Source organism: Hyla sarda, chromosome 10 (assembly GCF_029499605.1).
Source record: "Hyla sarda isolate aHylSar1 chromosome 10, aHylSar1.hap1, whole genome shotgun sequence".
In the NCBI taxonomy this organism is placed as follows: Eukaryota; Metazoa; Chordata; class Amphibia; order Anura; family Hylidae; genus Hyla; species Hyla sarda.
Genome location: NC_079198.1, coordinates 7,856,663 through 7,873,147, shown reverse-complemented (window position 1 = coordinate 7,873,147; position 16,485 = coordinate 7,856,663). Strand labels below are relative to the sequence as shown.

The window sequence follows — 16,485 nt, the reverse complement described above, 5'->3', positions numbered from 1 at the left end:
CTCATACACTGGGGGGGGGGTCGTCTCATACACTGGGGGGGGGGGGGTCGTCTCATACACTGGGGGAGGGGGGTCGTCTCACACTGGGGGGAGGGGGTCGTCTCATACACTGGGGAGAGGGGGTCGTCTCATACACTGGGGGAGGGGGTCGTCTCATACACTGGGGGAGGGGGTCGTCTCATACACTGGGGGAGGGGGTCGTCTCATACACTGGGGGGAGGGGGTCGTCTCATACACTGGGGGAGGGGGTCGTCTCATACACTGGGGGAGGGGGTCGTCTCATACACTGGGGGAGGGGGTCGTCTCATACACTGGGGGGAGGGGGTCGTCTCATACACTGGGGGAGGGGGGGTCGTCTCAATACACTGGGGGGAGGGGGGGTCGTCTCATACACTGGGGGAGGGGGTCGTCTCATACACTGGGGGAGGGGGTCGTCTCATACACTGGGGGAGGGGGTCGTCTCATACACTGGGGGAGGGGGTCGTCTCATACACTGGGGGAGGGGGTCGTCTCATACACTGGGGAGGGGGGTCGTCTCATACACTGGGGGAGGGGGGTCGTCTCATACACTGGGGGAGGGGGTCGTCTCATACACTGGGGGAGGGGGTCGTCTCATACACTGGGGGAGGGGGTCGTCTCATACACTGGGGGAGGGGGTCGTCTCATACACTGGGGGAGGGGGTCGTCTCATACACTGGGGGAGGGGGTCGTCTCATACACTGGGGGGAAGGGGGGGTCGTCTCATACACTGGGGGAGGGGGTCGTCTCATACACTGGGGGAGGGGGTCGTCTCATACACTGGGGGAGGGGGTCGTCTCATACACTGGGGGAGGGGGGTCGTCTCATACACTGGGGGAGGGGGTCGTCTCATACACTGGGGGAGGGGGTCGTCTCATACACTGGGGGAGGGGGTCGTCTCATACACTGGGGGAGGGGGTCGTCTCATACACTGGGGGAGGGGGTCGTCTCATACACTGGGGGAGGGGGTCGTCTCATACACTGGGGAGGGGGTCGTCTCATACACTGGGGGAGGGGGGTCGTCTCATACACTGGGGAGGGGGTCGTCTCATACACTGGGGGAGGGGGTCGTCTCATACACTGGAGGGCTACTGGGGGGGTCGTCTCATACACTGGGGGAGGGGGGTCGTCTCATACACTGGGGGAGGGGGTCGTCTCATACACTGGGGGAGGGGGTCGTCTCATACACTGGGGGGAGGGGGTCGTCTCATACACTGGGGGAGGGGGTCGTCTCATACACTGGGGGAGGGGGTCGTCTCATACACTGGGGGGAGGGGGTCGTCTCATACACTGGGGGAGGGGGTCGTCTCATACACTGGGGGAGGGGGTCGTCTCATACACTGGGGGAGGGGGTCGTCTCATACACTGGGGGAGGGGGTCGTCTCATACACTGGGGGGAGGGGGTCGTCTCATACACTGGGGGAGGGGGTCGTCTCATACACTGGGGGAGGGGGTCGGTCTTCATACACTGGGGGAGGGGGTCGTCTCATACACTGGGGGAGGGGGTCGTCTCATACACTGGGGGAGGGGGTCGTCTCATACACTGGGGGAGGGGGGTCGTCTCATACACTGGGGGGGTCGTCTCATACACTGGGGGGGGGTTCTCATACACTGGGGGGGGTTCTCATACACTGGGGGGGGGGTTCTCCTCATACACTGGGGGGGGGGTTCTCCTCATACACTGGGGGGGGGGGGTTCTCCTCATACACTGGGGGGGGGGGTTCTCCTCATACACTGGGGGGGGGGTTCTCCTCATACACTGGGGGGGGGGGTTCTCCTCATACACTGGGGGGGGGGGGGTTCTCCTCATACACTGGGGGGGGGGGGGTTCTCCTCATACACTGGGGGGGGGGTTCTCCTCATACACTGGGGGGGGGTTCTCCTCATACACTGGGGGGGGGTTCTCCTCATACACTGGGGGGGGGTTCTCTCATACACTGGGGGGGGGTTCTCCTCATACACTGGGGGGGGGTTCTCCTCATACACTGGGGGGGGGGTTCTCCTCATACACTGGGGGGGGGGTTCTCCTCATACACTGGGGGGGTTCTCCTCATACACTGGGGGGGGGTTCTCCTCATACACTGGGGGGGGGGTTCGTCCTCATACACTGGGGGGGGGGTTCTCCTCATACACTGGGGGGGGGTTCTCCTCATACACTGGGGGGGGTTCTCATCATACACTGGGGGGGGTTCTCTTCATACACTGGGGGGGGTTCTCTTCATACACTGGGGGGGGGGGTTCTCCTCATACACGGGGGGGGGGGTTCTCCTCATACACTGGGGGGGGGGGTTCTCCTCATACACTGGGGGGGGGGTTCTCCTCATACACTGGGGGGGGGGGTTCTCCTCATACACTGGGGGGGGGTTCTCCTCATACACTGGGGGGGGGGTTCTCCTCATACACTGGGGGGGGGGTTCTCCTCATACACTGGGGGGGGGTTCTCCTCATACACTGGGGGGGGTTCTCCTCATACACTGGGGGGGGGGTTCTCCTCATACACTGGGGGGGGGGGTTCTCCTCATACACTGGGGGGGGGGGTTCTCCTCATACACTGGGGGGGGGTTCTCCTCATACACTGGGGGGGGGGGGTTCTCCTCATACACTGGGGGGGGGTTCTCCTCATACACTGGGGGGGGGTTCTCCTCATACACTGGGGGGGGGGTTCTCCTCATACACTGGGGGGGGTTCTCCTCATACACTGGGGGGGGGTTCTCCTCATACACTGGGGGGGGGGTTCTCCTCATACACTGGGGGGGGGGTTCTCCTCATACACTGGGGGGGGGGTTCTCCTCATACACTGGGGGGGGGTTCTCCTCATACACTGGGGGGGGGTCTTCTCATACACTGGGGGGGGAGTTCTCCTCATACACTGGGGGGGGGTCTTCTCATACACTGGGGGGGAGTTCTCATACACTGGGGTGGGGGTTCTCATACACTGGGGGGGGGGTTCTCCTCATACACTGGGGGGGGGGGCTCTCCTCATACACTGGGGGGGGGGGCTCTCCTCATACACTGGGGGGGGGGTTCTCATACACTGGGGGGGGGGGTTCTCCTCATACACTGGGGGGGGGGCTCTCCTCATACACTGGGGGGGGGGTTCTCCTCATACACTGGGGGGGGGTATTCTCATACACTGGGGGGGTTCTCCTCATACACTGGGGGGGGGGGGTTCTCCTCATACACTGGGGGGGGGGGTTCTCCTCATACACTGGGGGGGGGGTTCTCCTCATACACTGGGGGGGGGTTCTCCTCATACACTGGGGCTCTCCTCATACACTGGGGGGGGTTCTCCTCATACACTGGGGGGGGGTTCTCATACACTGGGGGAGTTCTCCTCATACACTGGGGGGGGGTCTTCTCATACACTGGGGGGGGGTCTTCTCATACACTGGGGGGGGTTCTCCTCATACACTGGGGGGGGTTCTCCTCATACACTGGGGGGGTTCTCCTCATACACTGGGGGGGGGGTGTTCTCCTCATACACTGGGGGGGGGGGTTCTCATACACTGGGGGAGTTCTCCTCATACACTGGGGGGGGTTCTCCTCATACACTGGGGGGGGGTTCTCCTCATACACTGGGGGGGGTTCTCCTCATACACTGGGGGGGGGTTCTCCTCATACACTGGGGGGGTTCTCCTCATACACTGGGGGGGGGTGTTCTCCTCATACACTGGGGGGGGGGGGGTTCTCATACACTGGGGGGGTCCCTATCACACAGCAGACACGCGGGGACCCTCTGCTGTACACACGCGGCGGTATATGAATCGCACCAGGTCCGCACAGAGCAGGCTCCACCCTCCCATCACATCCGCTATCCGGGTCCGTTACCTGAGGCCTCGGCCGCTGACCTCCGGGTATACGGGATTCTAGAGTCTCCCCCCAACCCCAGCCGCCGGGAGGGAGCGCAGCCCCGATCACGTGTACAGGCTCAGGGTCGCCTATGGGTGGAGCTAAGGGGGATTCCAGTCACATGTTCAGCGCCCCCTGTACCACGTGATACCCCCCAACTGACCATGTGACCAGCCGCGGCCCAGACATGGCGGCATCGCTGGTTGCTATGGTAACATCTCAGCGCCTTGGTCACTAGTACAGTGACCTACTGACCTGTAGAGCACGGAGTCTGGAATAGATACACTTAGATACTTAGGAGATACACCGGCCTAGAACCATAGACTTAGATACAGCAGCTTATTAGCAGAATGTGTAGGTACGAAAAGCTGCGGGGCCTCTGAGAATCTGCGCCGCTTCTCTTCTCCACAGGTTTCCATAAAGCCTTTGTTCCTTCTTCTTGACTGTAAGTTTTAAAAGAATACTCCAGTATATTAAAAGAGTACTCCAGTATATTAAAAGAGTACTCCAGTATATTAAAAGAGTACTCCAGTATATCAAAAGAATACTCCAGTATATCAAAAGAGTACTCCAGTATATTAAAAGAATACTCCAGTATATTAGAAGAATACTCCAGTATGTTAAAAGAATACTCCAGTATATCGAAAGAGTACTCCAGTATGTTAAAAGAGTACTCCAGTATATCGAAAGAGTACTCCAGTATATCAAAAGAATACTCCAGTATATCAAAAGAGTACTCCAGTATATCAAAAGAGTACTCCAGTATATCAAAAGAGTACTCCAGTATATCAAAAGAATACTCCAGTATATTAAAAGAATACTCCAGTATATCAAAAGAGTACTCCAGTATATCAAAAGAATACTCCAGTATGTTAAAAGAGTACTCCAGTATATCGAAAGAGTACTCCAGTATGTTAAAAGAGTACTCCAGTATGTTAAGAGTACTCCAGTATATCAAAAGAATACTCCAGTATGTTAAAAGAGTACTCCAGTATATCAAAAGAATACTCCAGTATGTTAAAAGAGTACTCCAGTATATCAAAAGAATACTCCAGTATGTTAAAAGAGTACTCCAGTATGTTAAAAGAGTACTCCAGTATATTAAGTGTACTCCAGTATATTAAGTGTACTCCAGTATGTCAAAAGAATACTCCAGTATGTTAAAAGAGTACTCCAGTATATCAAAAGAATACTCCAGTATGTTAAAAGAGTACTCCAGTATATCGAAAGAGTACTCCAGTATGTTAAGAGTACTCCAATATATTAAAAGAATACTCCAGTATATTAAGTGTACTCGGAGTATGTCAAAAGAGTACTCCAGATATCGAAAGAGTACTCCAGTATGTTAAAAGAATACTCGAGTATGTTAAGTGTACTCGAGTATGTCAAAAGAGTACTCCAGTATATCGAAAGAATACTCCAATATATTAAAAGAATACTCCAGTATATTAAGTGTACTCGAGTATGTCAAAAGAGTACTCCAGTATATCGAAAGAATACTCCAATATATTAAAAGAATACTCCAGTATATTAAGTGTACTCGAGTATGTCAAAAGAGTACTCCAGTATATCGAAAGAGTACTCCAGTATGTTAAAAGAGTACTCCAGTATATCGAAAGAGTACTCCAGTATGTTAAAAGAGTACTCCAGTATGTCAAAAGAATACTCCAGTATGTTAAAAGAGTACTCCAGTATGTCAAAAGAATACTCCAGTATGTTAAAAGAGTACTCCAGTATATTAAGTGTACTCCAGTATGTCAAAAGAGTACTCCAGTATATCGAAAGAGTACTCCAGTATGTTAAAAGAGTACTCCAATATATTAAAAGAATACTCCAGTATATTAAGTGTACTCGAGTATGTCAAAAGAGTACTCCAGTATGTCAAAAGAATACTCCAGTATGTTAAAAGAGTACTCCAGTATATCGAAAGAGTACTCCAGTATGTTAAAAGAGTTCTCCAGTATATCGAAAGAGTACTCCAGTATGTTAAAAGAGTACTCCAGTATGTCAAAAGAATACTCCAGTATGTTAAAAGAGTACTCCAGTATGTCAAAAGAATACTCCAGTATATCGAAAGAATACTCCAGTATATCAAAAGAGTACTCCAGTATATCAAAAGAGTACTCCAGTATATCAAAAGAGTACTCCAGTATATCAAAAGAATACTCCAGTATATCGAAAGAGTACTCCAGTTTGTTAAAAGAGTACTCCAGTATATCGAAAGAGTACTCCAGTATATTAAAAGAATACTCCAGTATGTCAAAAGAGTACTCCAGTATATCGAAAGAGTACTCCAGTATATCGAAAGAGTACTCCAGTATGTCAAAAGAATACTCCAGTATGTCAAAAGAATACTCCAGTATGTCAAAAGAGTACTCCAGTATATCAAAAGAATACTCCAGTATATCAAGAGTACTCCAGTATATCGAAAGAGTACTCCAGTATGTCAAAAGAGTACTCCAGTATGTTAAAAGAGTACTCCAGTATGTCAAAAGAATACTCCAGTATGTTAAAAGAGTACTCCAGTATGTCAAAAGAATACTCCAGTATGTTAAAAGAGTACTCCAGTATATCGAAAGAGTACTCCAGTATATTAAAAGAGTACTCCAGTATATCAAAAGAGTACTCCAGTATATCGAAAGAGTACTCCAGTATGTTAAAAGAATACTCCAGTATGTTAAAAGAGTACTCCAGTATGTTAAGAGTACTCAGGTATGTAAAAAGAGTACTCCAGTATGTTAAAAGAATACTCCAGTATGTTAAAGGAGTACTCCAGTATGTTGAAGGAATACTCCAGTATGTTAAAAGAGTACTCCAGTATATCAAAAGAGTACACCAGTATGTTAAAAAAAAATACTCTATTATGTTAAAAGAATACTCCAGTATGTTGAAGGAGTACTCCAGTATGTTAAAAGAATACTCTAGTATGTAAAAGGAGTACTCCAGTATGTTGAAGGAGTACTCCAGTATGTTAAAGGAGTGCTTCGGGATATAAAAAATGAATCCCTAATCCTAAGGGGGCATGTTGGTTTGGTGCGGTGGTCGACACGTGCTTTTTGGCTGGAGAGTCGCGGCCCCGTACAGGAAATCACTGTCACGCCCCCTCAATGCAGCGCTATAGCAGAGCCGAAGATTAGTATGTTTGAAATTGCCCTATTTTGACCACCTATAACCTCCTAATTTTTCTGTATACGGGCGGTATGAGGGCTAATTTTTCCATATATGGGGCGGTATGAGGGCTAATTTTTTGCGCAGTGATTTGTAGTTTTTATCTGTACCAAGTTTGCTTAGGTTTTACTTTTTATTAATTTTTTATGAAATTTTTTTGGGGAATAAAATGTGACAAAAAAACAGCAATTTTGGGCTTTTTTATTCTTTTAAGTTTACGCCCTTCACTGTACGGAATAATTAACAATATATTTTGATAGTTCAGACTTTTACGCACGCGGCAATACCAAATATGTTTATTAATAATTTTTTTTACGGTTTTTGGGCGGTAAAATGGGAAAAGCGGATGATTTACATTTTTATTGGGGAGGGGATTTTTCAAATAATTTTCCTTTTTTTTACATTTTGTAACTTTTTTTTTTTTTTTACACTTTAATAGTCCCCATAGGGGGCTATTTATAGAAATCATTTGATTGCTAATACTGTCCAGTGCTATGTATAGAGCATAGAACTGATCAGTGTTATCGGTGATCTTCTGCTCTGGTCTGAGATTGGTCAATCTCAGACCAGAGCAGAAGACCCCTGGAGACGGACGGAGGAAGGTGAGGGGACCTCCGTCCGCCATTATGGATGACCGGATCCCCGCGGCAGCGCCATGGGCAATTCGATCATCCATTTAAAGTACCGCACTGCCGCAGATGCCGTGATCTGTATTGATCACGGCATCTTAGGGGTTAATGGCAGACATCCGCGCGATCGTGGATGTCGGCCATTACCGGCGGGTCCCTGGCTGCTGATAGCAGCTGGGACCTGCCGCGCTTGATGCGAACAACTGTCTGGTGCTCGCGGTCATGGCGGAGCTTCAATGTACGTCATGGTGCGTTAGGTACCACGGCGCCATGACGTACATTTAAGTCAATTGTCATTACGGGGTTAATGGAGTACTACAGGTTCCTGCCCCTATTAGTAGAATCTGTCGGCATTCTGCCAAAAATACCAGAAAAAAATTAATAAAGTGATCAAAAAGTCCCATCAAAACAAAAACAGTGTGATAAAAACTACAGGTCATGGTATAAAAAATGGCCCTCATACATCCCTGTATATACAAAAATAAAGGTGTTACAGCGGTCAGAAGAGGAAAATTTTAAGCATACACATTTTCATACAAAAAAGGTATCATATTTTTGAAAGTAATAAAATAAAACCTGTATAAATTGGGATATCGTTGTAATCGCATGGACCTACGGAATAAAGAAAATGGGGGAGATTGATCAAAATCTGTGTAGAGGAAAAGTTGACCGCTTCAGATCGCTTCTTTTTATTCTAACAAGACCTCTAAAAAATAAAAATAGCGATCTGATTGGTTGCTATGGGCAACTGGTCACTTTTTTCTCTGCACGGGTTTTATTAAATCTCCCCAAATGTTTCATTTTACCAAAAAGTGCACTGCGTAGAAATGGAGGCCCCAAAAAGTAGCAAAATGGCATTTTGTTTTCAGTTTCACCCCACAAATAATCTTTCTGTTTTGTGGTAAAATGAAAGATGTCATTACAAAGTACATTTGGTGGTGCAAAAAACAAGCCCTCATATCGGTCTGTAGGTGGCAAATTGAAGGCATCATGGCTCTTAGAAGGCAAGGAGTTAAAAACAAAAGTGCAAAAAACTGATGTGCTTAAGGGGTTAGAAAGGTTTGATATGGCCTCTGGTGTCTTCTTGGAGTCTCCACACCGAGTGACACAAGCTGCCTTCTTTCCTCTATCCAGGAGTTTAAATTGTGAGGTAAAGTTGTGAGGTAAAGTTGTGAGGTAAAGATATTATGTAAAGATGTGAGGTAAAGTTCTGAGGTAAAGATGTGAGGTAAAGTTGTGAGGTAACGTTGAAAAGTAACATTGTGAGGTAAAGTTGTGAGGTAATGATGTGTGGTAAAGATGTGACGTAAAGATGTGAGGTAAAGTAATGAGGTAGAGTTGTGAGGTAATGATGTAAGGTAAAGTTGTGAGGTAATGATGTGAGGTAAAGATGTGAGGTAAAGATGTGAGGTAAAGTGAGGTAATGATTTGGGTTAAAGTCGTGAGGTAAAGTTGTAAGGTGAAGTTGTGAGGTAATGATGTGAGGTACAGATGTGAGGTAAAGTTGTGAGGTAATGATGTGAGGTAGAGTTGTAAGGTAGAGTTGTGAGGTAAAGATGTGAGGTAAAGTTTTGAGGTAAAGTTGTGAGGTAATGATGTGAGATAAACAGAAAGGGGCCTCGACTAGTCACCTTGGAACAGAGAGTCCTCCGCCCTTGAAGACGTGCGGGAGTGAGATGGGAACCCCATCGGCTGAGCTGGTTGTCTTTTCAAATGCATGGTGGATTGAAAATCCGCAAAATCCGTTCCGGAGAAGGGAGTAGTCTTCTCAAAGAGGTGGTCTTATGGTTGCCGTAAAGCATTCTTGTGAATAACCCACTGCTTCCCAACTAGGGTGCCTCCGGCTGTTGCAAAACTACAACTCCCAGCATGCCCAGACAACTTTCCCCAACATAGGAATAGTCGGGTATTGCCCAGTGCACACAACAAGCCTCACAGTACATAGGTCAGTGTTTCCCCACTAAGGAGCCTCCAGCTGTTGCACAACTACCACTCCCAGCATGCCCAGACAACTTTCCCCAACATAGGAATAGTCGGGTATTGCCCAGTGCACACAACAAGCCTCACAGTACATAGGTCAGTGTTTCCCCACTAAGGAGCCTCCAGCTGTTGCACAACTACCACTCCCAGCATGCCCGGACAGCCGAAGGCTGTCCGGGCATACTGGGAGTGGTAGTTATGCAACAGCTGGAGGAACCATGGTTTAAAAATACTGGGATAATATAGTATATATCCCAGGATCCCTTAAAGTGATTGATAAGAATTTGGGAATAGAATTGTAGAATGATTTCTATTTACTTTATTTGTTCCTATTTTAGGGGGAGACGTTCTGTACGGATGATCCTTACTGTACGACACGGCCGACTGCAGAACAGCGACAGCCTCCATCTGCTCTGTCGGCTCTGCTACATGGATCTGCACCTCATCACGTCTTCATGTTCACCGCTCTGCGTCCTCCATGGCGTATCCTTCATGATGGAGCAGCTTGTGGAGCAGGTTGGTGACGGGGTCCTGTCAATCACTTGTGACAGCCGGAGCTTCGAGGCGTCGCTGAGTTCTCAAAAAATGCTGAAAAAACGCTTCTTATTGATCTTTTTCCAGGATTTATAACAACACACGTGGAGAGGTCCAGCTGGATATAGTGGGCACTGAAGCACAGGAGGTGGGCAACAAAGTCTAGTGCCCACAGTTAGGTCGTGATGTTATTTGCTGCACCACTGAAATTCCACATTTAAAGGGGTACTCCACTGGAAAACAGTTTTTTTTTTTTTTTTTAAATCAACAGAATGTCAGAATGACATAAAGTTAAACAGATTTGTAAATTGCTTCTATTAAAAAAATCTTAATCCTTCCAGTACTTATCAGCTGCTGTATGCTCCACAGGAAGTTATTTTCTCTTTGAATTTCTTTTCTGTCTGACCACATCACTCTCTGCTGACACCTCTGTCCATTTTAGGAACTGTCCAGAGCAGGAGAGGTTTTCTATGGGGATTTGCTCTTCCTCTGGATAGTTCCTAAAGTGGACAGAGGTGTCAGCAGAGAGCACTGTGGTCAGAAAGAAAGGAAATTCTAAAAGAAAAGAACTTCCTGTGGAGCATATAGAAGCTTAGAAGTACTGGAAGAATTAAGATTTTTTTAATAGAAGTAATTTACAAATCTGTTAAACTTTCTGGCACCAGTTGATTAAAAAAAAAAAAAAAAAGTTTTCCAGCGGAGTACCCCTTTAACCCCTTAACGACAATGGACGTAAATGTACGTCATGGTGACGTGGTATTTAGTGCACCATGATGTACATTTACGCGCCGACATGATCGCGAGCACCGGAGTGGTGCTCGCGTCATGCCCGGCAGGTCCCGGCTGCTATCAGCTGCCAGGGACCCGCCGGTAATGGCGGACATCCGCGATCGCGCGGATGTTTGCCATTAACCCCTCTGTTACCGTGATCAATACAGATCATGGCATCTGCGGCAGTGCGGTACTTTGCACGGATGATCGGATCGCCCGCAGCGCTGCCGCGGCGATCCGATCATCCAGCATGGCGGCCGGAGGTCCCCTCACCTGGCTCCGGCCGTCTCCCGGGGTCTTCTGCTCTGGTCTAAGATCGATCAGACCAGAGCAGAAGATCGCTGATAACACTGATCAGCGCTGTGTCCTATTCATAGCACTGAACAGTATTAGCAATCAACTGATTGCAATGAATAGTCCCCTATGGGGACATAAAAAGTGTAAAAAAAAAAAAAAAATGTAAAAAAATGTAAAATAAAAAAGTAAAAAAATTAGAAAAATCCCCTCCCCCAATAAAAAAGTAAAACGTCCGTTTTTCCCATTTTACCCCCAAAAAAGCGTAAAAAAATGAATACACATATTTGGTATCGCCGCGTGCATAAAAGTCTGAACTATTAAAATATATTGTTAATTATCCCGTACGGTGAACGGCGTAAATGTAAAAAAATAAAAAAAATAGTCCAAAATTGCTTCTTTTTTGTCACATTTTATTCCAAAAACAAAATAATTAAAAAATTAATAAAAAGTAAAACCTAAGCAAAAGTGAAACTGATAAAATGTAAAGATCATGGCGCAAAAAATGAGCCCTCATATCGCCCCATATACGGAAAAATGAGAAAGCTATAGGTGGTCAAAATAGGGCAATTTCAAACATACTAATTTTGTTAAAATGATTTGAGATTTTTTTTTAAGCGATACAATTATAGAAAAGCATATAACATGGGTATAATTTTAATCGTATTGACCCACAGAATAAAGAAAACAAGCCCTTATATGGGTCTGTGGATGGAAATATAAGAGAGTTATGGTTTTTAGAAGGCGAGGAGGAAAAAACGAAAATGCTAAAATAAAATTGGTCTGGTCCTTATGGGGTTAATGTTTAAAGGGGTACTCCAGGGGGGAAAAAAAGTTTTCACACCAACTGGTGTCAGAAAGCTGCACAGATTTGTAAATTACTTCTATATAAAAATCTTAATCCTTCCAGTACATATCAGCTGCTGTATGCTCCACAGGAAGTTGTTTTTTCAAGTCTGACCACAGTGCTCTCTGCTGACACCTCTGTCCATGTCAGGAACTTTCCAGAGCAGGAGAGGTTTGCTATGGTGATTTGCTCCTACTCTGGACAGTTCCTGACACGGACAGAGGTGTCAACAGAGAGCACTGTGGTCAGACTGGAAAGATCTACACAACTTCCTCTGGAACATACAGCAGCTGATAAGTACTGGAAGGATTAAGATTTTTATATAGAGGTCATTTACATATCTGTTTAACTTTCTGGCACCAGATGATTTGAAAACATTCCCCCCCCCCCCCCCCCCTGGAGTTCCCCTTTACGTTGATTATTTTGGGTGTAGTCACGTCGTTGCTAGGCACCCAACCAAGGGCCATCCACAGGGCCGAAGCTTGATGCTCCTGGAGCTTAAAGCTAAATGTTCTCTGAGGCTCCCTAGACAGGAACAAGGCAAGGGTCCCAGCTTCTGGTGGTTATGGTGCCAACCAAAAGACAAGTGGTGACCTGTCATGGATGACACCAAGGGCATGCATACCATAGTGAAAGTTGATGGGTCCCCTTGATTGAGGGGCCCCGGAATGGTTGGTCCCATTCCATTTCTATTGGTAAGAAACTGTGCAGTTCAGGGCTGTAAGGTCCTTACCCTACATCTCCTTGCAGACTGTTTCCCTATAGACAGAAACTCTCCAGCTTTGCACAACTCTTTCTCCAGCACACAACACTAGATTGCGCTAACTAGGAGGTTTCCCTTCTAGAAGGTTTCTACAGTTTTACAGCCATGGAATTGCAAGAGAGACCACACTCCATGTAGAGTTCTTCATCCAGAGAGACCAGCACATAAACAGTTCTACAGCCAGAGAGACCACCCCTCATATAGAGTTCTGTAGTCAGAGAGACCACCCCCATATACAGTTCTACAGCCAGAGAGACCACCCCATATACAGTTCTACAGCCAGAGAGACAACCCCTATATACAGTTCTACAGCCAGAGAGACAACCCCCATATACAGTTCTACAGCCAGAGAGACCACCCCATATACAGTTCTACAGCCAGAGAGACAACCCCTATATACAGTTCTACAGCCAGAGAGACAACCCCCATATACAGTTCTACAGCCAGAGAGACCACCCCTATATACAGTTCTACAGCCAGAGAGACCACTCCATATACAGTTCTACAGCCAGAGAGACCACCCCCATATACAGTTCTACAGCCAGAGAGACCAACCCATATACAGTTCTACAGCCAGAGAGACCTCTCCCATATACAGTTCTACAGCAAGAGAGACCACCCCATATACAGTTCTACAGCCAGAGAGACCACATCATATACAGTTCTACAGCAAGAGAGACCACCCCATATGCAGTTCTACAGCCATAGAGATCACCCCCATATACAGTTCTGTGGATAGAGAGACCACCCCATATACAGTTCTACAGCCAGAGAGACCACCCCCATATACAGTTCTACAGCCAGAGAGACCACCCCCATATACATTTCTGTGGATAGAGAGACCACCCCATATACAGTTCTACAGCCATAGAGACCACATCATATACAGTTCTACAGTCAGAGAGACCTCTCCCATATACAGTTCTACAGCCAGATAGACAACCCCTATATACAGTTCTACAGCCATAGAGACCACCCCATATACAGTTCTACAGCCAGATAGACAACCCCTATATACAGTTCTACAGCCATAGAGACCACCCCATATACAGTTCTACAGCCAGATAGACAACCCCTATATACAGTTCTACAGCCATAGAGACCACCCCATATACAGTTCTACAGCCAGAGAGACCACCCCATATACAGTTTTACAGCCATAGAGACCACCCCCATATACAGTTCTGTGGATAGAGAGACCACCCCATATACAGTTCTACAGCCAGAGAGACCACCCCCATATACAGTTCTACAGCCAGAGAGACCACCCCATATACAGTTCTACAGCCATAGAGACCACATCATATACAGTTCTACAGCCAGAGAGACCACCCCATATACAGTTCTACAGCCAGAGAGACCACCCCCATATACAGTTCTACAGCCAGAGAGACCACCCCCATATACAGTTCTACAGCCAGAGAGACCATCCTATATACTATAACTATGCTTTACATAATCCTGTGTTAAATAAAGAATAAGTATAATAGAATAAGTTCAATCACCCTGTAGTCTATAAAGCATGTGGCGGGTGACGTGTATGTACATTCCATAGGTGGGACAATGGTCCAGGGCTCGGCCAGTTTCCAGGTGAGAGGGTAACACAGGCTGATTCATGGAACACTAGTGAAGAATCTATATTATACTTTGTATTTCACTTCCCCACCATTTCCATGATCTCCTGTCAGTGAATATGTCATGATAATACTTATAGGTTTATAACCAGACAGAATGACATCACACAGGTGTACGGCTCAGTATAGGAGACAGTGTGCTTCCATTCACTGACATTGAATGTCAACCTTTCCTCATACAATAAGGAGAATGAATTCCCATAATAATGGATGAGCCCTGTCATTTCTGTGCATAAGGGATGTAATGTGTGATGTCTGGGGACGGCGCTGTGTGCAAACACTGAGGAGGAGACGCCTTTTATTGTGTAGCAGGTGCACAGTACGAAGCAGGACGGCATTGTACCCATGTAACCTCACCCACTGTGAAAAAAAGCTAATTCATCAATAACTTTACTGGGATCTCACTGAATTCACGATTATAGTGCGAACATGTACTTATTGGTATATTGATGTGTACACAGCAAACATTTACCCAGTTTTATGTGAAACACAAATATGATACCACCGACTGCCCTGAGCCCTCTATGTACAAGAATATAACTACTAAAACACTGCTCCTATATACAAGAATATAACTACTATAATACTGCCTCCTATATAAAAGAATATAACTACTATAATACTGCTTCTATATACAAGAATATAACTACTATAATACTGCTCCTATATACAAGAATATAGCTACTATAATACTGCCTCCTATATACAAGAATATAACTACTATAATACTGCTCCTATATACAAGAATATAACTACTATAATACTGCTCCTATATACAAGAATATAATTACTACAATACTGCTCCTATATACAAGAATATAACTACTATAATACTGCCTCCTATATAAAAGAATATAACTACTATAATACTGCTTCTATATACAAGAATATAACTACTATAATACTGCTCCTATATACAAGAATATAGCTACTATAATACTGCCTCCTATATACAAGAATATAACTACTATAATACTGCTCCTATATACAAGAATATAACTACTATAATACTGCTCCTATATACAAGAATATAATTACTACAATACTGCTCCTATATACAAGAATATAACTACTATAATACTGCTCCTATATACAAGAATATAACTACTATAATACTTCTCCTATGTACAAGAATATAACTACTATAATACTGCCTCCTATATACAAGAATATAACTACTATAATACTGCCCCTATATACAAGAATATAACTACTATAATACTGCTCCTATATACAAGAATATAAATACTATAATACTGTCTCCTATATACAAGAATATAACTACTATAATACTGCTCCTATATACAAGACTATAACTACTATAATACTGCTCCTATATACAAGAATATAACTACTATAATACTGTTCCTATATACAAGAATATAGCTACTATAATACTGCTCCTATATACAAGAATATAATTACTACAATACTGCTCCTATATACAAGAATATAACTACTATAATACTGCTCCTATATACAAGAATATAACTACTATAATACTGCTCCTATATACAAGAATATAACTACTATAATACTTCTCCTATATACAAGAATATAACTACTATAATACTGCTCCTATATACAAGAATATAACTACTATAATACTGCTCCTATATACAAGAATATAACTACTATAATACTGTTCCTATATACAAGAATATAACTACTATAATACTGCTCCTATATACAAGAATATAACTACTATAATACTGGTACTATATACAAGAATATAACTACTATAATACTGCCTCCTATATACAAGAATATAGCTCCTATAATACTGCTCCTATATACAAGAATATAACTACTATAATACTGCTCCTATATACAAGAATATAACTACTATAATACTACCACCTATATACAAGAATATAACTACTATAATACTGCTCCTATATACAAGAATATAACTACTATAATACTGCTCCTATATACAAGAATATAACTACTATAATACTGGTACTATATACAAGAATATAACTACTATAATACTGC

General features: G+C 45.1%; 2 protein-coding genes across 6 annotated transcripts in view; one reads left to right on the top strand and one right to left on the bottom strand.

Moving 5' to 3' along the window:
- LOC130294555 (beta-1,4-galactosyltransferase 3-like) overlaps positions 1-3,984 on the bottom strand; it is a 78,095-nt gene extending 74,111 nt beyond the window's left edge. For both annotated transcript variants that reach the window (XM_056544542.1, XM_056544543.1), the window contains exon 1: positions 3,847-3,984. The gene's annotated coding sequence lies outside the window, so the exon portion shown is untranslated. The remainder of the gene's footprint in view (positions 1-3,846) is intronic.
- A 103-nt stretch (positions 3,985-4,087) lies between these two features.
- The window catches only part of CTU1 (cytosolic thiouridylase subunit 1), a 71,072-nt gene continuing 58,674 nt past the window's right edge, over positions 4,088-16,485 (top strand). The window contains exons 1-2 of one of the 4 annotated variants that reach the window (XM_056544535.1): positions 4,088-4,225; positions 9,983-10,160. In XM_056544535.1, coding sequence (XP_056400510.1) covers positions 4,218-4,225; positions 9,983-10,160 — 186 coding nt within the window. In that variant the 5' untranslated portion in view covers positions 4,088-4,217. Of the gene's footprint in view, positions 4,313-9,982; positions 10,161-10,265; positions 10,327-16,485 lie in introns of those variants that run through there. The other 3 variants (XM_056544536.1, XM_056544539.1, XM_056544541.1) reach the window with 3 other exon arrangements.